General features: G+C 41.1%; 1 protein-coding gene across 1 annotated transcript in view; it reads left to right on the forward strand.

Annotated features, from left to right (window-relative positions):
• The window catches only part of ext1c (exostoses (multiple) 1c), an 81,547-nt gene that overhangs the window by 53,230 nt on the left and 2,457 nt on the right, over positions 1–25,860 (forward strand). Inside the window, exons 3-10 of the mRNA XM_079653545.1 lie at positions 16,370–16,463; positions 18,744–18,851; positions 20,716–20,835; positions 22,819–22,951; positions 23,331–23,449; positions 23,849–23,944; positions 24,385–24,471; positions 24,568–24,728. Coding sequence (XP_079509671.1) covers positions 16,370–16,463; positions 18,744–18,851; positions 20,716–20,835; positions 22,819–22,951; positions 23,331–23,449; positions 23,849–23,944; positions 24,385–24,471; positions 24,568–24,728 — 918 coding nt within the window. The remainder of the gene's footprint in view (positions 1–16,369; positions 16,464–18,743; positions 18,852–20,715; positions 20,836–22,818; positions 22,952–23,330; positions 23,450–23,848; positions 23,945–24,384; positions 24,472–24,567; positions 24,729–25,860) is intronic.

A 25,860-nucleotide genomic window follows, 5' to 3' on the forward strand; every position in this document is an offset into this window, starting at 1 on the left:
GGCAGGTGATGACAGTTTTCAAGATTTAGGAGTCAGGATTAAGGATTCAGGATGGCAACAGAGGAAGAAGACGTAACTGTGTGAGACTTTGCCATCCCTTACTTTCATTCCATTTGACTTCAACGTGGATTCAGACATGTTTTCCATCTTATATTATGTTAACAATGGAAAAATCACGTAATAAAATCCTGTTTTTCTTTTTAGCTCAAGTCCATCTTTACACTTTGCTTGCTAGAACAAAATGATGAGTACAGAGATCTATTTGTTTTATTACAGTATTTGATTACTATATTTACAAAGTAGCCAATATATAGCGTGTCCGAATGAGACTGGCACTTTGACACTGTCCAGGAAATCAGAGTTATATCTTAATATGTTCCTGAACATTCTGCTTGTTGGGTTTCTGGAACGTTAAGATAGAGCGGAGCAATAATACATGTCGCTTCAGCCTTGTAGCCATGCTTTTACATTCAGATAACAAAACAAACAGGAATCTAGTTTCAGGAGTTATCTCCGCTGTTGTTACATGGAATTACAAGTTGCCACATTTGCTCTTTAAACACATACATCTTCTAAGTCTTTATTATTTTCAAGCTGTAACTTTGTTGTTTTGCAGTGCCACCGCTTGTGTTTGTGGCCCAAATAAACACCCGTGGGAGATCCTTTGGGAAATATAGCTGCTGTCCCTAGAGCATGAACAATTAGAGTTTGAAATAAAAACTGCTCGGAGCTGCAAGGCCCGCACCACAGAGCAACATCTAATCTGCCACACCAGAGAACAAAACATAAACCCTCGGTTGCCTCACACTGGGGTTCTTATGTAGATTACTTGAGTATTTTAAGGATTTAATCAGGGGCCGACAATGCTGCTGTCTCGCTTTCCCCCCCCTGCAGTAGCGTCTAGCTTGATAATCTGTAAAATCTCAGCATCACTCACTACACCGGGATTTACACGTAGAGACAAGCCAGTTTGAGATCGCACGCACGCACACACACACACACACACACACACACACACACACACACACACACACACACACACACACACACACACACACACACACACACACACACACACACACACACACACACACACACACACTGTCAGATATGCAGATGCACCGATCTCCTCGCCCCCACACATCCGCCTGTTCATGTGAGACTCCCTAGGGTGGTGTCAGGGCCCTGACTGATGAACACACAGCAGCGGTGGCGGTGTCAACGCCGTAAAACAAAGGCTGCAGTGTAGATGAGTTGCCATCCAGTGATGGATTTCACCGCAAGCACATTTGCTGCTAAAAAACAGACCATTTAGTCTTCCTCGCACTCTTTTATCTTCCCTCCCTGCTAAGTTTAATTCTTCCACTTCTGTAATGTTCTCTCGCTTCCTCTATCACAGAGCGCTTTATTTGTCTTTTGCATTCGCCAGCCTCCTGTTGGCAAGCTCTGATTTGTCCCTCTACCTCCTGTCCGCACACTTTTCTTTACAATTGTTTGTGCCCTTCAGCCATCTTCAAAGTTGAATGTTTATGACCCTTACAAAGGAACACATCTGTTACCTGCCAATCCCACGCTGTCTGTTTCTCTGTTGTTGGTCCTTTTCTCCTCTCCGCTCCACTTGTCTGCACACGTCTGCACCCGACCTGCCTCAGACTGTCTTTTGTCCATTCAATATCCTTCACAGGTGCAAGGGTCACCGCTAGCCCCGATATCCTGTAAGCCCTTTCTGAAATAAGGGTGTGTATCCAGCAAATATCCGCCACAGGTGAAAAGTGTCAGCCAGAGATTTGTCACATTTGTGCTTTATATCAACAGAAATGTGTTTGTCGTGTGGCTTTAATATCCGTTCTGGAGAAGGTCCTTTAAAGTTGTCGCCATCCTGGGGAAGTTTCAGATTGTGTCGGTTATTTACTGTTTTTAAATCAAAATGTCACGCTTTGGCGTTATTCAGATTGCTTAGCAATAACAGTCCACATGGACGGTTCTTGTTAACCCAGGCTTGATCATGACTCAGAGATTTCTGATGGTTTTTGGTTGCAGAATGCAGCTCTGTGAAATATGCAAAAGCTCCTAAACCATGTGACTATTAATAGAAGATGATGAATATCACGGAGACAGATTATGTTCACACCAGGGAGTTTCAGCAGGACATTTTGATCAACAATCGTTTGTAGCTCCACTCAACAAAGCATTACAATCTCCCAACAACAATCTAGGTTAATACGATGCAATTACAGTGCATATGTTTCATTTTGATGTTTTCTAAGCAGAGGATCATGGAGGAGGAATATTAAAGAAGCACATCGGGAGGTTTCCGACCTATCCTTCATGTGTGAACCAACAAACATACAACACTTGCTTTGATGAGAGATATTTTGACAACTAGGCCACCAAAGCTCACATGAATTTTCTTTTGTATTTTTTTCAGTCTTCATCAAATTTGTTGGGCTGTTTAGGTGCTCAATGTGCAACTATGTTCCCAAACCTTTGGCAAGCTGAAGCTTAAAGGGTTAAACCGCTGCCTCGCTGTGTCTCAAAACAACAGAGAATGAACCAAAACAGTGAAGTTACGCACCATAGATTGAAAACAATGAACTGACAGATCCTCTAACGCTCCACAGAGCAGAAGCAAACTGGAGAGTTGGATGATCATTTTGGTTTCATCACATTACACATAGTCATTTGAGTTTTTCTTTATGAAGATTTTGATTAAGGCACATTTGAAGATGTTTTCTGTCACAGTGTACTCATTGACATTTCACATTAATGGTATTGGAGGAAAGTTCCCAAACTAAACACATTTCCTTCTGTAGAAAAGGACACCAACCAGTGACATTCAATCATAAGTTAAGTTTGCCCAAGACTCAACCCCATTCATTTGACCGTGAAGGTTTATGATAAATGGGCAGACTTTATGAATAGCGGCTCTATTTAGAGATGTCTCCATAAAACAAGCAGCCGTCCACTGTTTTTATGTTTCATCGTAAAACCTAAGGTCAGTGCCTTTTGAAGTCCCAAAGGTAGATTAATACTCTATTATCTCAGAGTGGTAGTTCATCTCTTGGGACATACTGTTCATTAAGGTAGATAATAAGTATTTAACCTGAGCCTGGACACTTCTGTGGTTGGGATCTTTTAACAGTGCATTTGAGCAGAGAACATCCAACGCCTTTATGTTAAAAGAGGAGCTCTTGGGGGCTTTGTATAGACATAAAAGGGGGGTTATACTCTATATATATATATATGACTAACGATCCCAGAGTCTCTGCAAACTCTCACTCTGACTTTCCCTCTCCTTTGACTTCAAAAGGAGCCGCCACATGACAGCCATACCTATTGTGGCACCACCTGTGTATGGGCGTTTCAACCACCGCTATTAGTACAGCTGCCTGTCTATATGTGGCACTATTTGTTGAGTGCTAAAATGGCTTTAATGGCTGTGTGTTTACCACGTGTTCTTCAAAAACAGCCTCATTGTCAATGATATAATGCCTGTTGTCTGGCTCAAAGGCCTATAGGTGGTCCAGCAATGAGGGTGGTGCAGTTGATTGGATTTTTCTGTGTCCGTGTGTATGTGTGTGTGTGGGGGGGGGGGGGTAATGGACTACCCAGTGAGCTGCCAGTTGGCTTGCCTCATCACAAGGACCAAAATCTGGCAATTCCCCGACAGCCAGGAAATGAACAAAACATTGGTTGGAGCCGTCCGGGTGTGAGACAATTAAAGACACACAATGACACATTAACACGCGTTCTTTTTGTCTGTTTCTTTGTCACACATGTTCCTGCTCATCTGTACGAGTCCCCAACACGTTTTATTTTCAGCATGCAGCAGAGAAATCATAGGGAGGAGAACAACTGCCATTGATGTGTAAATTCACGATGAATAATTCCTCTCCCTCCTCACCCAAAAGACCGTCTTGGCGCGTGTTCGCTGATCCTGCTTTCAGCTTACGTCTATCTCTCTTACCCTCCCTACCGTATCCATCCCTAACAGCATCCTTTCTTATGAAGCGCAGTAATGAAAGGCTCTCATTTTCAGTGTTTTGCTCCGTCCTCCCTCCCTGTGATGGGCATATTGGATAAAGTATCCAGCCGCAATGGAAAATGAAAGCAGGGTTATGGCCTACGCACTGGCGCGGTGTGAAAAACAGGGGAAGTGGAATAGCCCCCGCCTTGCTCAGCTCTATATTTGTAGGCAGAACACCTGATTTCAGATCAATCACGCTAGACTTGCAGCAGACATCTACTGCATGCCGGGGAGTCAGATAGACAGTGAGCCTTTGCCAGTTCTCGACTCTGTTGCAAAGAGTGCATGCAGTGTTTTCTTCCTGTCCCTCATACCTTTTGCGTTCTCTCTTTGCTGCTGTGCGTCCTCATTTACCTCTTTCTCTATTCATTTATTGATCATGCCACAGCATTCTTCCCTAATTGTTTATTCTTTATGATACTGATGCTCATATAAAACAGATTGCTTCCTGCACAGTGTCCTCATTAAACAGCAACAAACTAAAATAAGTGAAGGAAATAACGTTTTTTCACCCCTTTAATATTTGTCTAAGAACTACAGCCAGTAGCCTGTTAGCATAGCCTAAAGACCTAGCTCTGTCTACCTGCCAACACCTCTAAAGCTCACATAATTGCCAATGTAATTTGATTTATCCATTTAAAAGATTTCAACTCATCTAATCCGCCCTCCGCTGCAGCTTTGTATCTCCTGTTCAGACATGAATAGCAATACCAATTTGTGTATCTTAAAATCAGCATGAAAGAAAATAAGAAATTGTGGAACTATCCTTTATTCCTCTTCAAAACACGGATTAAGATTAGATTTAGTAATAATACTGGACTGGCCTTAAGACATTTGCAATTAATGAAATGAACTACTACCAGCTGACGTGCAGAGAGAATTGGCTTTTGGGGCCTCAGGGATGTGGCCCCCTGGCACTTTGTACTAATTTCTAGTTCCTCATGTTGAGTCAGTTAAGGCTATTTTCTTGCTTAATACTTTCATATTTACTAGCTTGCTTTAAGCTTGATGCACAATTGTGTTTTCCACTTCTGCTCGCCTTTTCCTTGGATCCTTTACATCCAGCTTCTTCTTCTTCTTCTTCAGGTGTTACATGTTACACTTACAGTAATACAAACCCAGCTCTTCCCACTGTGCTTAGCTCTGTTCTCCCTCCATTTTCCAAGTGCTCTCATCATCTATGTTAAGACTTCCTTTCCCCTCCTTTTTACTCCTAGTCTCCTTGCCATACAGAGGCCATTGACTGCAGGGTCGTGTTCTGGCACTTCTGTGCTTTTAGCCCAATGGACAGACAGCTGTGCTCCCATTTCTATATATAACCGCAGATGATGAATTCTGTCACACCCCCATCCTGTATCTGACCACTATGTTAATGTACAAGAAATACTGTGCGGGTAAGAATGTGTGTTCCTATGGGTTCGTAGTGATGAGGCTGTAAATGCGCAAATATAATCTGCAGTCTTTTTGAGGCTTTTTTGCCAAAAAACTACTTATTATTTATCCATTTTAGCCAAACGCGAAAATTGTGTTTTTTATTTAAATAAATAAAACTACATTAAATAGATTTAGTGAAAGGCACTTTGATAAGCCTAGCTGGAACTACTTAAAATACAGTAGTTAATGTAGCTTAATCTGGATAAAAAGCCTTTTGATTCTCTGACATTTCAGCAGATTGCCCACTTTATTTTCACGGGAAAGAAGCAAAGAATTTAGTCATTCTGCAGTTCTTTTTCCCTGAATCACTTATATCATCTTTGAATCCGAGGTTGTTTATAAGCCTTAAGAAGTACACATGCTGAATGTTGTTATGGCACCTTCACCTTTCTGCCCTTCACTTTGTTCAATGATTCGAACATGATTAAGGATACAAATCCCCCTTTTATTAATTTTATATTCACACGCATTTGTGTGTTTAGCTCTCGATCGTGTATCTGAGTTTACGAGAGATGAATTGAGGTATAAGTAACAGTGTTAAAGGATCATCTGCTGCTGGGGTCATATACGTTCAGATTAGAGAGCTTAGTCCTCTCGTCTCTGTGTAATTAACGAGAGACGGAGAGAGAAAGAAACAGATAAAGACAAAGAGGCAGAGAGTAAATACTCATGCAGAGTGGTATTTAGAGAAACCAGCGCACACTCAGGAGCACGCTCAGCACAGGAGGGATTGTATGTAATTATAGGGTCTCCGGTGGTCAGTGTATTTGTGTGCATAATGAGCTTGTGTGCAGCAGAGCACCATGTCCAGAAACAACAACAGATAGGATATTAAAGGGATGGCCTGGATGTGTGGTTTGTCTAGTGGAGTTCAGGACCTCTATAAAGAGAACAGGGATAATAACTGCAGGATGGCAGGAATGCAGCCCAAAACTCTGCATACAGTACGCAAACACACACAAACATCAACGGAAACATTTTGTTGTTTTACATAACAGGGCTCGGTTGTTTTTTAATTTGTGTTTTTGTCGCTGAAACGTTTTTATTATTTATTTTTTTTCTTCAGAAATAAGCAGATGATTTTTTCTCAGATACTTTTTCATTTAGTATAAAATGGCAACATTTTACTTCATGAGTGTCATGTAATAATGAGAAAGGTTGCTTGCCTTTGTTGCCCGTGAGATAAACTGATTGCATGAAAATAAATTAACTGTAGAATACAGCAACAAAATAAAGTTTTAGAACAAGTAATGTTTGTAAGAAGAAACTTGACAAGTGTATTTGTAGGGCATCATTTAACAACAATTCAATATGCCTACCACAATACTAGTGTATTTTATGAGAAGATATAAAAGATAGATGAGGAAATAAAAAACAAAATACGAGCGAAACACAATAAAATAAAACACGTTGGCAAACAGTGAAGGCTTAAGACTTGATTATCCCCTTAGCAGCTGTACGTTGGCCGATTCAGGTGCTATTTATGCTGTGATAATAATTGTTGATTTAAAAAGGTTAACATTAAAGAATTTGAGTGGATGCAAGCCTAAAGGAGACTGTTAACAGATACAATGCCACAGAGATACACATGAAGGGACATTGCTGGAACATTATCCTGTCTGCTTGTTAAAAGCTGAATACCGTGTGCAAATTGCAAGTTTTTGGATGAATGAACAGTGTTTGTTTTCTCTATGACCAACTTTATTTTTTATTGAGTTATACAGAATTTGTTAACATCTCTTTAGGGAACAGTATAAAAAAAAGGCTGTCAAAGCAGGTTGTAAAAGTGAAATATGCACAGATTTGTTATTGACGCTCCTAATGAAACAATGACTCACTATCACAAAGGGAAGACAATTGCATATGAATGCAAAGGGAGACAAAAAAATCACTTCTCTTTAGCTCAAAACTCGAGCTCTCTACAATAATGACTCTTGATAATTGAGGACGACAAAGCTGCGTGGTAGAACATCCATTAGTGAGTCGGCTGCTAGAGAGCAAAGACACACAGAGGAAAGTTGGCTTTTGATACTGCAAGGCCGACGGGAACAAAGGCACCAGGCAGAACTGCTTCATCTTTTTGTCTGCGCGAGTCTGAGAAGTTCGCCCCCATGTCTGACTGAAAAAGACTTGTGTGGAGCTCAGGTGTGTGTTTGATTCGGGGTATGGCTGGTGCGTGGGACCGAGGGAAGAAAGGGGTAGAGAGACAAACAATTTAATGAAATGTTGCACCAGTGCCGCAGGTCAAAATCCAAGACTGTATGAAAGAAGAAGATGTAGTCACAGTGACGTCTTGCATTGGCTTGTAAACTACTATTTTGAGGGGTCGTGTCCGGCTATTTACCAATAGCAACTAGCGCTTTCTAGATGTAGCTTGATCAGCAAAGTGCATCTGTAATTTGCAATAACTATGATATTAACTGAGATTCTAGTTTGGTCAGCGAAAAACAGCCCCAAAAAAGGGACAGCCTTACTTTGTATTTCCACCAAAACATTGAACATTAGCCATAGTAGCACTAGCAACTTGTCAATCACAAAGCCATGCCTTGAAGCCTAGCCTGCTTAATATTCCATTCTACTCTAAATGAGACCATGATTTACAAAATGAATAAACCCATCATGGAGATTTTACATAGGTAAATAATCAAGGCTGATTTTCTCATAGACTTCTATACAACTATACTTCTTTTCGCAAACGGTGTAGCATCCCCCTGCTGGCCATTTAAAAGGTGGCAGGTTTATGGCACTTGGCTTCATTTCCAATACCAGAATGTTTTCTGCAGTTCTGTTTCAGTCTCTGACCTTTTTAAAGTCTCTGCTGAACCTGTAAGCAGAAATGCTCCTTGTTTCTTACTAAATATAATTCACATTTACCAGTTGAGTTCCCCAGAGATTCGATTCAAGATGTCAGCTGGCTTCTGTAAATACTTACCGCAGCTCTGTCCATTTGAATCCTTCCCAGTTCGCTTTGATATCTTTGCTGGCACTATCTGCCCATATGGTATTCTGCACCCCGTAAAGATGTCTTTTCATCATTTGTCATTACTTTGTTTGATAGTCACATTAGATTGCCATCAAATTGCTGAAAGATGAGGGAAGGAAACAGAGAGGAGAGGCGAGAGAGCAGAAGATGAATAAGAAGGAGGGATAGAAGGAAATGGCTTATCTGTCCATCTGCTAATATATTAAGACAGTCGATGAGGCTTAGAAGTGTGTGTGTGTGTGTGTGTGCGTGCGTGCGTGCGTGCGTGTGTGCGTGTGCGTGTGTGTGTGTGTGTGTTGGGGGGGTAGTGGTAGGAGAGACAGTTGTAACAGTACAACAGCTGCAGGATAGGGTTTAGCATCTGGATCCACCTTCTCTTTCTCCTGTCACACGTGTACACACGAACACCGGTCCATTTTCCATCCTGACCCGGAGATTACTGAAATGAAGACAGAAGGGATGATGATGAGGAGGAGAAAAAGTGAAGATTATGGGCACAGTTGCTCCCATGTGACATCTCCGAGACATCCTTCACACTCATCTCTCCCTCCCTCTTTCTGTTTAACGTAAATGGATACTAGAAGACCTCATTCTTCTGCATACTGAAACCTGAACTGTCTGTTTAGCCTCGTGCCTTTTCTCTGTCTCTTTTCTCATTCTCAGCATCTGTGTTCCCTTTCCATGTCCCATGTTTGTTATAATAAGATTTAAAAGTTACTATTTGGTCTAAAAAAGAAACAGCATGTATTTGTTTCCTCTGCTTCTGTTTGGTCTTATATGTATTATAGGTTATATCCCAGTGCCTGACCTATTGCCTGCAGATAGAGCTGTAGTTTTGTGACTCTATCTCCTCCAACCCTCCGAGCCCCAGAGGCAGCAGCAGCTGGCTACACATTACTCTCCCTCTTTATCATTTTCTGTCCCTTCTCTCCCTCGTACATATCTTTTATAGCTGGGAGAAAACCCACAATATGCGCCTAATGTGGCCCCGTAGAGTCATATAACTAACTCTGTGTAAGTTTCTCTAGAATCTAGAGTCTAGATAATAGCATCAGCAAAATATGAGTAATTGAAAAATAAAAAGGAAATAGAGTTAGGTTGCCCGCATGCACCATTTTCCCCCAACTAGTGAGTATCATACATGAAAAGCAGTTAGCATAAGGATAACTCCCTTATAATTGATGTTCTGTGTGTAATTCCAAGAATATCCAATGAAATAATAATTGTGGGGGAAGCTTCTCATGCAATTGGAAACAGGACTCAGAGAGGAGATCTGGAGCTTTGATGGCAAACACTGACGATTTATTTGGGGCTTCGACCGGAGAATTCACAAGACATGTCAAGAGCCAAGGTCTGGCCACACGGTAGAGATGCCAAGACAATCCTGAAGAACTCTTCTGTAGTTCCAGGTTTTATAGTTCAGAGTGTAATAATCAACATTCTTTATCAGCGAGACTAAACAAATATGGACCCTGAATCTAACTAGAGCTGTCGTCCATAGAAAAGAATGTGCGCCAGGGAACCTTCCTGAAAAGAAGGGCTTCTAGATGTCCCTGAACAATAAACTATCTCATGTCAGCTTGTGCTCGGTCATAAGCTGGCCACAACAATGCACCCAAGCTGCCCCTCCTTAATAGAGATAGCAGCAATACCCAAGGCCATAGACCTATGCCATGGGAAAAGAGACAGTGAAAAGAGAAAACAATGAACTGTGTCAAAGGTTGAAAACCTAAGCAAATCATTCCCTCACAATAATAATTATACTTTTTGTTAATGAGGGGGGGGGGGGGGGGGGGGGGTGATGAAGTGCTTCCATATGAAACTGGCCTGTGGGAACCCAAATTAAAGTTATTTTGAGGATTTTTGAGTCTAAAAACATCTTTAAATTTCCATATTTACCCTCATTGATAAACAATATCATTTTTTAGTAGCGCTTGTTCCTTGTTACTCTTTATTTTTGCACTTTGAAAGCAAAACGATTAGAAAATGCCCGCGTTCAATCGTTCAATGCACCTTACAAACACAGGGCAATTGAATGTCATTGTACAGAAGCAGTGATTGTTATCGCTGAAGCTTATTGCTTTGTCCATGATTACCCATAACATGGATGTATGTATCATTCAGGTCTCTTTGTGCTTGATGAGGTATACATGAGAATGAAACATATTGACAGTAGCCTGTTAGTGCTGTGGCAGCTAATCTATAACCTTAGTCAACCACACATTAGTACTCACCAACAGACACACACACACACACACACACACACACACACACACACACACACACACACACACACACACACACACACACACACACACACACACACACACACGCACACACACACACACACACACACACACACACACACACACACACACACACACACACACACACACACACACACACACACACACACTGGAGCCCTCACTGTATTGACACCTGACCTTTACAGGAAGCAGAGCGAAGATCAACCAACCAGAAGCTGCTGTCACTCAAGGAGCATCCGATCCTCCCTCCCTCCCTCCCTTTCATCCCTTACCTCTCCGATTTCACTCAATATTCATTGAATTGTCAGTATTTAGTATACATGAGGAATGAGTGTACACAAGGGAATGAGGCAGAAAAATAAGGAGGGAGTTTAGTTAGAGTAACAAATAAATAAGACTTAGAGGAAAAAAGGAAGGTGAGAATAGATGTACTGAGGGGGGGAGTGTGAAGCTGATGGGTGTGAGTGAGAGAAAGGGCCCGGGAGATGATAGGGTGGAGGAGAAACAGATTTGCTTATCAGACAATACAAAATACACACACACACACACACACACACACACACACACACACACACACACACACACACACACTAAACAGTCGGTGACAAAGAATGGTGCCATCTTAGTAAACACAGCTTTGATGATAGCGCTGTCACACTGAGCCCAATGCCTCAACATGAAGAGAGAGAGAGCCTGCTGTGTGTGTGTGTGTGTGTGTGTGTGTGTGTGTGTGTGTGTGTGTGTGTGTGTGTGTGTGTGTGTGTGTGTGTGTGTGTGTGTGTGTGTGTGTGTGTGTGTGTGTGTGTGTGTGTGTGTGTGTGTGTGTGTGTGTGTGTGTGTGTGTGTGTGTGTGTGTGTGTGTGTGTGTGTGCGGGGTAGGGGGGAAACCTTGGGTGGGTGTGAGAAACTCTGAGGCCTGTGTCTCTATTTATGTCTCTATTTACTGTGGCTATCTGTAAATATGAAAAAAAAAGTATAGCAATATGAAGACATCAAATCCTTGATCCAGATTTGCTCCATATAGGATGTTTAATATGTAACTACATCTATCCTCATGGGGGAAAGGAAGATTAGATACAGGTGGGAAGGAAGCAGTGTGTGACTAAAACCAACACACACACACACACACACACACACACACACACACACACACACACACACACACACACACACACACACACACACACACACACACACACACTGATTAGTGCTGACGGATAAAAATGTAGCACCATCAGTCTTTCATCACAGAAAAACCCAAACATAATGTGCAATCAAGGGCAAATGAGATGGAAATGTATTCAGACAAAACCTTGTGTCAAACATTAGGTACCACTTGTTTTCTGTAGATTGTACGCAGGCCCAAACGTCACAAGCTGAAACAATGTCTAGTACTAGAAAAGCTGACTGATAATCAATTACTCATTATTATTTGAATAAGAAGAATGGTTCAGTCTTCTTAAACCTACATTAGCTGTTTTTGTAACATATTTGAGATGGTGACCTTGTTATGAAGTTGTTTACACATATAGCAGACACGCAGCAGTATTAGCATTCATTAGGAGCTGTGTTTGGTGTTGAACAGATAGTGGGTTTTTTTACGTGTGTTTTAAAGCTATTTCTGGCAATGATTCGGAGAAACGGATGCGAATGAACCAAAACAATAACATGAATGGCTCTAAAACCAAAACAATTAGCTAAAGGACTCTAAAATAGCTCCATAGAGCATACCTTTGTATACACAAAGTCATTTAGTCTATTGTCACTATTACATTATTGATTATAGTGTCTTAAAATGTAAGGAATTGCTGCTTATTATATTATGGAATAATTTGGTCTTAAACTACTGGTTGAACAAAAATAATCGATATAAAGATGTCATGTTTTGCCCTAGAAAATGTTTACTATTGTATTTTCTACAAATCTGCAGATAGTGAACATAATCCTTGCTTAGTCTAAAGTATATTGCATTCTTATTTGCATGCTTACACAGGAAGTCACTGTATTCATTGAAATATGCACTTTGACACGACCATAATCTACTATCTGTTTAATAATGCAATCTAATGTAATCCACATCCACAAACAACAGATCTGAGGCTTCCGGATCACAATCGTGCAAACTGCCACCCAGTGCACACAGCATTCATTTAAACCTGTATTATACTGTAAGAGCAGGCATGTACATTACAGGACTGATACTGTATGCATGCTCTCCCTCATTAACATGCAGGGAGGCTAGTGCGGTACATTCCCTGCCATGCAAGATATTAAATGACACACACATGAATACACAGTGACTCATTGTTATTTAGCTAGGTTTTACCTACAAGCCAACCCCCAATCAAAGGCACACTGACTCAGTTTTTCACTCATGCAAATGCAAATGCTCTTTTTGTTCTTGTCTGTATAATAAGCCAAATTAGCATTTAAAGTGTCAGTTTACCCAAATAAGCTTGCAAAGCCCAAGATAGTATCTTCAGAATCAAGATTCAACTTAACAGTATTTAATTGAATTTGCTATCAACAAAGTAAGTCCTTTGAATTAATTGTATCTGGCTACAGCTCTCATGTGGGCGAACCATTCCTCTAACACAAACACACACATTCTCACTCTGACGTGGCCATTAGGCATAGTGTTAAGATCCAGGGCATATCCATATGCATTAACACACATATACTGTTATGTATTCCTGTTCAATCTTACTGACAAACAACAGCAACAAACTTGCACACTCAAAGGCAAGGAGACAAGTAGGAGAGAAGCAGCAGGTCTGCTCTTATGTTGTTGGAAACAAAGTGCTGTTAAATGGTTTTTACTTGTCCGTGCATTTAAGTTCATTCCCTCATTAAAGAACAGCAGTTGACATGCAGGCAGGCTAGACAGACTAACTCGTGCACATACATACTCTAATTTATGCACAAGCTGACTCCTAGTTATGCATCATCAAACTGAGGCAAATGCATATGCACGAGCACACACAACCAGCAGAAGTGGGTCAAGCTCACCAGTTCAGTCTCACTATGTTTGCATAAAAGAGGTCCCACTGTCTCACACTAGATACTATACATGTGAATGGACACATGGTAATGTACAGCACTGGCACAATCACACATCCATTTACTAATTAAACATATTTACTTTTTTCAATGCAGCCCACATCCTCAGTTACACATTCATGTCCTCCCCACACACACATATACACAGAGGACTTCTTCTAGATGCAATCTACAAATTCATTTACTTATGCATATCTAAAGGAATGTGTTTACCTAAATCCCTTACTCAGAACAAGATTTGGACACAAAATCCCTCAGAAATACATTTAGTAAATCTCTTTAGCCGCAGTGACTGGTATTTTGGCTCGTGCGATTCATTTCAAATGTACATCACAGCTGCACTCTGGGACGTCGTGCTGCGGCAGATTCCATCGCACGCCCACATGTGGATGTGCATTTAAAGAAAAGGCGATATAAAAGCTATTTGTTGGCTACCTCTAATCCTGCTTCATGTTGAAACAATGCTGATGAGAGCGAACGAAAGCATGAACATTAAAGGTTCTTAAACCAAAGCAAGAACTCTTTAAATCTCCATTGAGCTGAGATCAACCTTTTTTAAATACACATAGTCATTTGAAATATGTACGTGTATCAGAATCAGAATACCTTTATTAGTTCCACAGAGGGGACATTTACAATGTTACAGTAATAAAGAGCTAAAGACTGCTTAATACCAAGTAGCATCGTTAAACAAAATAATTAAAGATTTAAAAAAAACAATTATAATAAAAAAAGTTACACAATTTACAAAGAACACATCCTGTATCAGTTCTGAGGATTTAGCAGCCAGGTATATATTGCACAGTTATTAACGGCATTTATATATTGCACATATTGTACATATTGCACATAGTTGGAGGTTAAAAACAAGGAGTGTTCTAGTCTTTTCTTATTGTTTGTGTGGGGGTCTACTAGGGGCCGATGTCTATTTGACACATTCCTATTGAATACACACCCCTCAGTGACATCCATTCAGATTTTGCTGTCCACCTCTTGAGTGTGTTAATTGATGCCAACATGAGCTATGAAATCTCCAGTTTCAAAGCAAAAGAAAATCCTGTGTCTCGTCGTTCATTGAGGGTGAAGATTAATAGCAGGAACTTTTACACCGAGGTCCCTTTTGCAAATAAACAAGAAGAGAGCTGGATGCAGAAACAAGTGAGGGCTGAGGAAGATGTTGAGCAGGACCTAAATGAGGGGGTGTAGAGAGCAGAGTGTTGAGTGAACTCTCCCATAAGAGCCGGTTTGTTTCCCCATCTGTTTACTCCACTGTGCAGTCCTTTACCATGAGACCGTTACACCACTCCGGCCGTTCCACTCAGCGGATGAAGGCGAGCATTGATGCAGAGGTTTCCATTTGGCTTCTTTTTCACAGCGCGTGTATGAAATTTGAGCACGAAGTGGTGGAGCTCACCCAGGCAACCTACCGCGGCAGTAGTGGCACCAGTTCAAAACCTCTTGTCTACAACACAAATCAATGGAGAACAGAGATTAGGGCACATTTAGTTATGAGCTCAGTGATGGATACATTTCCAAAATACAGAAGCTATGTGTAGTGGTACCAGCATGTCAGCGGAGGTGGGGGGAACTCGATTTATTACAGCACATAATCCCAGCCATTATGACGAAATATCTGAAATGAAAGGCCACATAAATCCTGGTTTATTTTATGTGTGACAGATGTTAAATATCATATATCAAAAGAGGCATGTGTAACCACGCTGGAGAGGTTATTTATTATTATTATTTATGGATGTGTTTGCTATTGTTTAGTTATGTTAGTACTGGTTACGAGCTGGTCCCTTTCTGTTCCACTCATCATTAAATTGTTTGTTTATATATCAGAGGACATTGGTTATTTTTTCTTGAAGGTTCAGGTTCAGGTTATTTATTTGTACCCGTAGGTAGATTCTGTTTGCAGAGAAAACGACAAGGGTTCCATCCTGACACTAAAAATAAACACAAACAACAGACACATCTCTAATAAAAGGACTAGTAAAAGTACAAGTATACCCCGCTCAACCAAATCTCAAAATATTTTAAAAACATTTTAAGAAGGAAAACACTAAACATTGTTTTACTACTTCTGCTTGAAATTGATTTGAAAGGTACACAAATATTTAATTTGTTAGCTTAATTGATTTTAACATCATTAACTCTCTTCTGACTTCAATTCATTATTCAACTCCTTATTATTTAACTGAGTTTAGGCACACCACCTGACTATAAATCTTGATGAAGAAAACTCAATAAAATTACGTTTGCATTTCCATCAGACAACAATGTGTTTGTTTTAGGCCATCATTTTACCCAAGCAGAGGATCACTGATTTCAGGACCTTTTTTAATATCCTATCTTAACACAAACAAAGTGCATATTATGAGACGTATAAAAAAATCTGCACAGGAAACTATGTATTTACAGACAAACCTATACATCCAGTTCAACTCCTATATGACTATCCTATTGAACCAGTCGTCAGACTTTCCAATAAAGTTTGACAATGTCATCCTACACTTGAACCCCACGCTGTTTTAAATGCTCCTCAAATATAAAAATAATACGTTTATGTTTAATAATTATTCTTCTCTTTGTCAGGTTTGATTACCAGGAGCTCCTCCACAACTCCACCTTCTGTCTGGTGCCTCGAGGGCGACGCCTGGGCTCTTTTCGCTTCCTAGAGTCACTCCAGGTAAATACATTGATGATATTCATTAATATGTCTGCTCTGTTTGCCACATGATCCTGCTGTAAACTTGCATTCTGCGTCAAGTATAGAAACATAACACTGAAGTATTGTTGATTTATATTCTTTGTAAAACTGTGCTGTTTATCTTGCCTGAGCAATCGACTGCTCTCCAGTTTCTTTGAGGGCCACAAAAACAAACAGCTGAAATCTCCACATGCCAACACAGCAATCATCTTAGCTGCAGCATTTCCTTCCGGATAACGCTGTTTGAGTGACCAAATTACTTTTCCAGGGAACTGCTTCAATAAGATCATGTAGCGTTCAGTCAACAAGGAAGTGCACAGTATGCTGAATGTCTAAGTTCCAGAGCCGTGGTTTATATAGTCTTTTCGTTATTGACACCTTAATGGTCACATCTGAAGTGTTTTCCCCACCATTGTGTTGTGTTGAGAGCAGATCTAACCATAAAGGCTTTATTTGCTATTTGCTGGGTCTTTTAAACTCAAATGGGTCCATTAATTCACCCACACACACATACAGAAACACTGGAATCGTTCATTTAAGTCCATCAGTGAAATGTGCAAAGTACAAACAATGAAGAACCCACAAAGGCGGTGGAGTGAACAGAACAGTTTAAACCAGACCGTCTGTTCTCTCTCTGCCACCCAAGTCGACAGTCTCACACCGTAGCAGGAAGCAGTAGTGGCTGTTTTTAGATTTGCCATACACTGAACTCTCTGGCTGCTAGTGTTCCCTGGCCACACTGCTCTCTGGGGTGTGTGTGTGTGTGTTTGTGTGTGCATGAGTGCTCCGGAAGCATCCATAGAAGTGGCAGCCTGCCCCACCGCTGATGTCTGCTGAATGGACAAATCCACAACCCACTTGGCTTGGCAGCATTCATGGTCTTCTTTCTTTGTCCTCTCTTCCTCCTTCTTAGTCTTCTCCTCCCTTCAGTCCTCTCTCTTGTCCATCCCAGGCACTTTTTGAGACTTTTCGGTTGTGTTTTTTTTTTTTTTCGGCCAGCCAATCCCACAAAAGAACTGGCAATTACCAGTAGCAGTGTGGTAGGAAACAGACAGACACATATTTCTAAATGCACACCTTCTCAAAACCTCCTCTCTATGTCCCAATGCAAACAAACCAAAAACAACTACACAGCCTTTCATATTAACCTTCCTCCAGGCAGGGGGGGGGGGGGCTTGAGATGTTTGAAACTCACCCTCACACAGCCTCATCTCTTGGGGAGCAGACTGAGGCGAGCCTGGGGCCGCATTTCAAATTTAAAGGCCTTGGATTATCACTCTGGGAGTCTTTGTGTGACCTTGTTGGAACCTGGGGCTCATTCTGACACATACACACTCCTACAAGCTTCCCTATTTGTTCGAGTGTCCTTCAGCAGGTTTATTCTCGGATGAAATGCAAGAGCATGGAAGCCCCGTTGGGCTAGAGAGAGCGTTTGATCTCCACCAATTTCGCCTGCTGCTGCTGCTGCTGCTGCTGTTCTCTGGTGGTTTAATTAGAAAAAAAGTGGGGGAAAAAATAACACCCAGACGTATCAACACTCCAGACCACAGAGAGAGAGAGAGCAGGATGGGATGAGAGTGCAGTGGAAATGGAAAAAGGAGTACAGAGAGAGAAAGTGAGATGGGGAGACCAAAGGAGGGCTTGGAAAGCAATACAAAAAAAGTGGAACAACATCAAAAACCTGTCAGTGAACGAGCGAATAAGGCAACATCAAAAATCGACTAATAAAGCATGATGTCTCCACGTATCAACCGGCTCTTTCTAATCTCCTCCCATCCCCTCATCCTTCTCTTTTTTTTCTTCAGTTTACCCCTCATATTCCCCCTCGTTCCTAATTAGTACAGAAGGAATCAGCCACATCTGTGTTTGCATGTATATGAGTGGCAGTCCTCTAGGGCTTCCTGGGAAAGGAGAGATAGGAGGTATAACTCACTGCAGCCACTGTTTAGGGGTCTTACACACACTCAGCTGCACATACATTTACACACAAGGGTATTGATCACATTGTCTGATCCTCCAGGGATGTCACCGTGCCAAGCAGCTGAGACTGAACTCCTACAGAGTGTATTATATCCACGCAGCTGCATTATGTCATGTTGTGTTGCCAAAGAGAAGCTGGCAACAAGGGAGGAACCAAGTCAAACTACAGCTGATTGCAATTAAAAGTGATATACTGTATATGTTTGTTTCAATTTGCTCTTCATGCCATCAGTGTCAATTCGTCTCTGAGACTGTGATTGTGTATGTGTGTGTGTCCAGGCGGCTTGTATCCCAGTGCTGCTGAGTAACGGTTGGGAGCTGCCGTTCTCTGATGTCATACAGTGGAACCAGGCAGTCATTGAAGGAGATGAGAGATTACTACTACAGGTAACAACACACACACACACACACACACACACACACACACACACACACACACACACACACACACACACACACACACACACACACACACACACACACACACACACACACACACACACACACACACACACAGACGTTTGCTCACTTTCATTTACAGATGCAGACAAACACAGACACACAACTAGAAAAGGCTGGAGGGTCTTCCTCTCACATCCCAAACTAAGAACAGTTTCAAATCTTTCAATTGTCCCTCCCTGATCGATTAAAGTCAAAATAGCGGTGAAAATAACAACATTGGGGATTTTCTCTTCACCTCGGTATGTGCCTAATTTAAGTGGATTATAACATTTTGGACTTGGTAGTAAGTCATCAATTGTGCCCCTTGGTAACTAGGTTAGGCTTGTTTTTTTTAAATTGCAATGAACGCAAATACGAGGGCCTTGAGTATACAGTCAGAAATGTGCACAAAGATATCAGGCAGATCCAGTAGTATGTGATATCAGCTACAGACAGACAGACAGGTACACAAGCACACATACACACACACACACACACACACACACACACACACACACACACACACACACACACACACACACACACACACACACACACACACACACACACACACACACACACACACACACACACACACACACACACCAATGTAATAATCAAATGCGGAATGAGAGATTACATTGAGGAACAGATTCTAGTTGGTTTAGCCCAGACCAGGCTTCATCACTGCGGCTCTCTGTTACCTGTATCAAGGAGAGTGGTTGCAGGTTGGGGCCCCTTGACATTACACACCCACAGAGACCTTAATCCAGAGACAGTTCAAACGCTCTCGCTTGCTCATCCTGTGTATGTCTCTTCTCACACATTCACAAACACAATGGAAAAGAAAAGCCGGCTCACCCTAAGCTACAACCTTTATCTCTCTCCCTCACACAAAGCACACCATGTCTGCTCTGCATTGATCTCGCCCAGTAGAGGACACAAATTGGCATTCAGCTAATGAACACGAACCAGACCCGAGAGCTCGGAGCAGGGGAGACATTTACGAATCAAGACAGAAATGGACTGAAGCCGAACTCATCAGTGGCATTTCTGCACACCTGCCTGCAAAACTATATAATATACACACAAATATTCTGCCTGTCTATGATCTGAGGGTAAGGAGCGTCAGGTTTTTTGTAGGAGAGGCAGATTGAGGGTAGACACTTCAGACAAACTCTAGTGAAGCTGTCCTTCAGATGTACTTTGGCAAAAAAGTAGAAGGATAGGGAGAAAGTGGGAGCAAGGTTAAGTAGTGAAGTCTGGAGAAAGGGAGGTATGCGAAGAGAAAATGTGAGGTTTAAAGAACAAAGACAAGAATGTGTGAATAAGAGAGAAAAAAGAGATTTAGCGGCCTCCCGGCTTTTTTAACTGGCGCTCATTAGGAAATGTGTTAGCTGTGTGGAGACAAAAGGGTTTAAAGAAGGAAAGAGCTCCCACTTTTCTCAGTTCAACGTGGCTTTTTTGCACTTTGATTGAGCCGCCGAGCTAAACTCTCTAAGTGATTTAATCAATTTTGGGGATTCACTTGAAAATGAATGTCGTCTTTACTAATTAGAGTCTGATTATCTGAACAACAAACCCAAATAAACTCTGATTAAAATGTGTTTTTAGGGGGCCAGATTAACCAACTACTCAATTTAGTTAACGCAGTTTTGATCACTTAAATGCTATTTCCTCCTTTTTCTTTTTTCTGTTCTATTTGAACACAACTTGCTTCAAAAACCAAGTTCAATTATTCCCTGTTCTTATTTTTCATTTAGTTTTCTCACTGTCTGGATGTTTTACTCTTCTCATCTTTTGTCTTCAGGTGCCATCCACAGTGAGAGCCGTAGGGAATGAGAGGGTCTTGGCCCTCAGACAGAGGACCCAGATGCTATGGGAAGCCTACTTTTCCTCTGTGGACAAGATAGTCCTCACCACACTGGAGGTAAGCCTCAGCTTTAAAACTCAGTAATAATGGCCCCATGTGATAGAAATATTTTTCTATGGCTACAGAAACTAACTGACACAGGGAAAACTGCAAGGACTAGTAAACGGTAGCTGGTGATCTAACTTCTGACGGGAAAATGTAAGCGCTATATTTACTGTACCAGTATTTTTTTGGATTGTATATTTGGTACTCATTGGAGAGGGGAAAAAAGCCATCAATCTGGCTGTAGGTTACCAAAAAATAACAATCGTCATCTAACCGACAGTACAATAAGATATGAACTGACATCTTTGAAAAAATCTTCACGTCAGGTCTCCATTTATAATTTCAAGTTTGAGATATTCTACATTTCTGACAGAAACAATTTTGCCCACTTAACTTTAATGAGTTCACACATTTATGGTGAACTGTCACTATTGCTCTGTTTTAAAATCAAAATTGGGTTTATCGCAAAGGTAGTTTTTCAAATTCCAGAAATTAGCTTTTTTTTCTAAACTGTTAATACATCAACACAGTAAGAGGAATTAAAATGTAGAATAAGCATACATATAAAACATTGAATTGTTGATAATACAAGCATGTTGAGTTAATGTTGCATTGCAATGTAGCGGTTTTAAATGCTACAGTAGTCTTAAAGTCAGAACAACTCTAAACGATCATATATATAATCTTAGCTTTTTGGCCCCCTCAGGACCTCTTGCTCCCACAAATGCATTTAGATAATGTTGTTTTTGGCTGATGAGCATTGCCTAGAAACCAAATGTTTAAACGCTGAGAGTTTCTGCTACCATACAATTCTGTTTGGGAATGTGAGAAGACATCCAGTGAAAACATCTACAAATGCAGCCACTGCAGTAAACACAGGTTTCCTGTTGAACAAACAGCCATAGTTGCTACCTCTCTGTGGTTTACTGCCTGTGTGCTATCATCAGTCCTCTCAGAAAATCTTTTCACATTTGAATCAAACCAACCTTCTATCATTATGATTACGGGGTTGGACCTTGGTCTGTGCTCCATATTCTTACCCTTTTACTATCTGTGTGGCACTAAAGGTTCGAGGGAGCATTTCAAAGCAGCCCACATCCGATCTGCCTGAAGTCTCAGAGAAAGTCCCCCGATGTAAAGAAATTATATATCATTACTTTGCAAACATCAGTCTCAACCTGCCAGTTTCTGCCTCACTGCTTGCTATTATCAAACTATACAGTAGAATCAGAAAGCTGCTTGGGATATTTTCTGTGATCTTCGCAGTTCTACTTCTCCAAATGTTGTTTTGGATATTTGAATACGCCAAGTATAAAGTGTACTTCAAAGGTAGTTGTTCCACTAAGTTCATGTCATTTGAAGGTTAGCCTAAGGGTTGGATGATGAAACGGAAAAAAACACCTCCTCTAATAAACAGCTTTTCTGCACACTGTCAATGAGAATTTTAAGCAAATAAAAAAATGGTGGAACAACAGATTTAACCCCTCTGAAATCTGAAGAAATCACACAGTGAGTGGTAGGATTTGCACTGGGTTGTGTATAAAGGCGAGTCTGGCAGCCTCCTAGTGTATTTGCTTCTGGGGATTTATGCTAGAGATAATAAAGGAGAGATTCTGGAGGTTGGTGATAAGCTGCTTATATACATACAGCATGCAGAGGGGAACCTCTCCCCATGGGAGACAGCTGTGCAGTCAGCCTGAGGTCAGCGAGGCAGAGGCTGTTGCAGTGTGGACACCTCCTGTTGGTGTAGCATAGGAAGTACACAGTGTATACATTTGGGTTGCTATAATTTGCAAACACAAGTGTGTCAGGTCTCAAATTGCAGTGGAGTTTACATTAGGCGCTAAGACTCTCATTAACCAGCTTAGAGGGAGAAAAAATGTGTTGCAGGATTATACCAGATGAGCACAACAGCCACTTTAACAACGCTAAGGAAACTCTCTGCTTCTCACATTGCAACCCTTCTGGAACATTGTCCTTTTTTCCCTTCCACAGATTATTAAGGATCGTGTTTTCTCTCACATATCGAGAAACAAGTACATGTGGAACTCCCTGCCAGGAGGCCTGCTGGTCCTGCCAGAGTACTCCACTCACCTTGCACATTTCCCTTTCTACTACCTGGGATTAGGTAAACACACTCTTCATTTAAATCAGTGTGCACAACATGCACATCTTGATTGCACATCGAGGATGTTGGTGAGACTATTATGTCAGAGCTATTGAGGTGTGAGTGGAGCAATCAACTGTATTTACTGAAGTACTTTTATGTAGTTGGAATTTTCTTTAAACATGCTAAAATATATGTTAAGAATATAGGGTATGATTATTTCAATTTATTTAAGCAGTAATTTTTTTATGTTTTTAAAGAAACTTGTAACAATTCTGGAAAAACTTGTTGCCTAACAGCAGCATGTGTGTTACTCTCTTACGCGATGTTTTTTTGACACCGCCAATGGGTGTGCCAAACACTCTCTTACCCTTTGTATTTTTTCTGTGACCTTACACAGGGGTCAGTCCAGGTCAAGAGTTTACTGCTGTCATCAATGCCGTGTCCCCATTGGTCTCCCAATCTCAGCCAATCATGAAGCTGCTTCAAGTTGTCTCCAAGTCCAAATACTGCTCGCAGGTACACAATATAATTAAATGAATAAGCAAGAAAAAAAGTAAAAGACAAATACTTGTGAGAACCGTACCAGGTGATTTATTTCGCAATATATAGTTGTCTATATCCCTGGAATTATTATATGTGAATAAACTACATGAAACTATAATTTGTTAGTTTTAGATTATTTTTTAGGACACATATTTTTTTTTTTATCTGACGTGATAAGGGCACAGTAAAAACTTGAACAGAAGCTAGAGCCATCCCTCGCATTTAGAATTGTATGAAATAAACATATGTCAAATGTCAGTTCAATGAATTGTAGAAAAGATGTCCACTATGGCAAGAAAATGGGAATCACTAATCTTATATCTCTTTCCCTATACAGTATGAGTAATATTAATTTACTTCCTCCTGCTCCAGATCATCATCCTGTGGAACAGCGAGAAGCCCCCTCCCGGTCGCAGCAAATGGCCTCCGATGCCCGTCCCCCTCACTGTGACAGACGGCAGAAGGAAGGTGAGAGCCAAAGCCCCCTCAAAGCTCACACTGAAGCCCACCCTGACGTCTGAGTGACGGCATGACAAACTGTCGGCTGCTCAGTCGCCCTTTGTCTTTCTTTCTGTTACCCCATTTTCTGCCCCCCCCTCATTGATGTCTATTTTTCTCTGTCTTTCTTTCTATCCATGTATATCTGACATGTCCACTGATCCGTGTAGCATTCGGTTTCATAAATGTCACTCATCCTCAATATTTCTTCTCCGTCTCACTTTCGCTGTCTGTCTCCTTTGTTTTTCCCAAAGGCAGAATCTGTAGTGGTTCCATCATCTCAGTCACTCTACATGATTAACTGTTACATTATCATCTCTCACTCACTCTCATAATCTCCCTAAGCAAAGACCAGACACCATAAAGCCCACTGTACCAGAACTAAATTCACTGCTGTATTTCTCTCTCAGACCACCAGTCGGTTCCTACCTCATGTTGCCATAGAGACGGAAGCAGTGCTGAGTCTGGACGAGGATACAGTCCTGCTGACCAGTGAGGTGCGTGTACAAACCAGCAGAACTGAACACATGTAGATGTCAATATTCCTGAAAAATAAGCAGCAATATGGGTAAATTCCATGTCTGTCCTTGTAGGTGAACTTTGCCTTCTTGGTATGGCGGAGCTTCCCTGAACGCATTGTTGGCTACCCTCCCAGGAGCCACTTCTGGGACCCCCTGAAGCGTGCCTGGGGCTACACCTCGAAATGGACCAATGACTACTCCATCGTCCTGACTGGAGCTGCCTTCTACCACAGGTACACCAACAGACTGAATAAATAGAAAGTACCATTTGGAGCCTGTTTTTATTTTCATGTTCTCCCTATAGAAAGGATTAAAATCGCATATTTGAAGTAGGCTTGTATGAGGTATTTTTCCAGAGGCTACCTCTGCCTCGGTTAGTTAGTTGTGTTATTTCAGATTCACCTAGTTCACACAATAACAACAATAACAACATAGAAACAATGTAACCCATCGAGGCAGTGGTTGATGAGCAGCTGCCTTGTAACTTAAGGTGAAATTACAGTTTCCTTCCAGAGAGTGTTATTGAAGAGATTGTAGATAACCACTTCAGTTCCCCTTTGAAAAAAGGCTGTCTGACGTAAAGGTATAAAGCTAAGTGTTGCTTCGAGCTATATGCTAGGGTCATGCTAATCCAGGTAACAATTTTAAATACAAGTCAGGAGAATCCACAGTAATTAGGATGCATCTATAACGATCCATTTGACAGTAGTTGAGACATTTCAGTCCAGAAAAAAGTGGTGGACTGACCGAACGTACTCATATTTGTCACATTGCCAGCATTTAAGACTGCATATGGTTTGTTTTTGAATATTTTTCATCAGATATTTAACTCATTAACTTCTAACAAGTTTAATATATTCTTCCCGGGCGCCGTACATAATGGCAGCCCACTGCTCCTAACACTAGGATGGGTCAAATGCAGAATGTACATTTCCCCTTTGTGGGACGATTAAGGGTATATAAAATTAGAAATTAAAAAATATGCACGCACCTTCATTTAGACATGCAGACTTGTAACCCAGATCAAAAGAAGATTACCTGTCAGATATCAACGACTTAAAACAAGGGACACCTTTATGAATTGCAACAGCAGCGATCATAATCACATAAGTCTAGACACGAAAATCAAAAAGGGAAAATCAAACAGAAGGGAGTAATTATGTGTATGGGTCAGCGTGAGAGAAAAAGGAGGGAGGCTGTTTGACTCATCTTTACTTCAAGATGCTTGATTCATTTGAGAAGACCGAAGTCGATATGTGCGATGGCAGAGCGATGCAGTAAGCTCTTACACATTATGAATGATTATAAATGTAATAACTCCACAGGCAGGGCACTTTAACAGCTGTTGAAACCATGACACGTTTT

The sequence above is a fragment of the Notothenia rossii genome (genome assembly GCF_949606895.1).
Source record: "Notothenia rossii genome assembly, chromosome: 10".
NCBI classification, from domain to species: domain Eukaryota; kingdom Metazoa; phylum Chordata; class Actinopteri; order Perciformes; family Nototheniidae; genus Notothenia; species Notothenia rossii.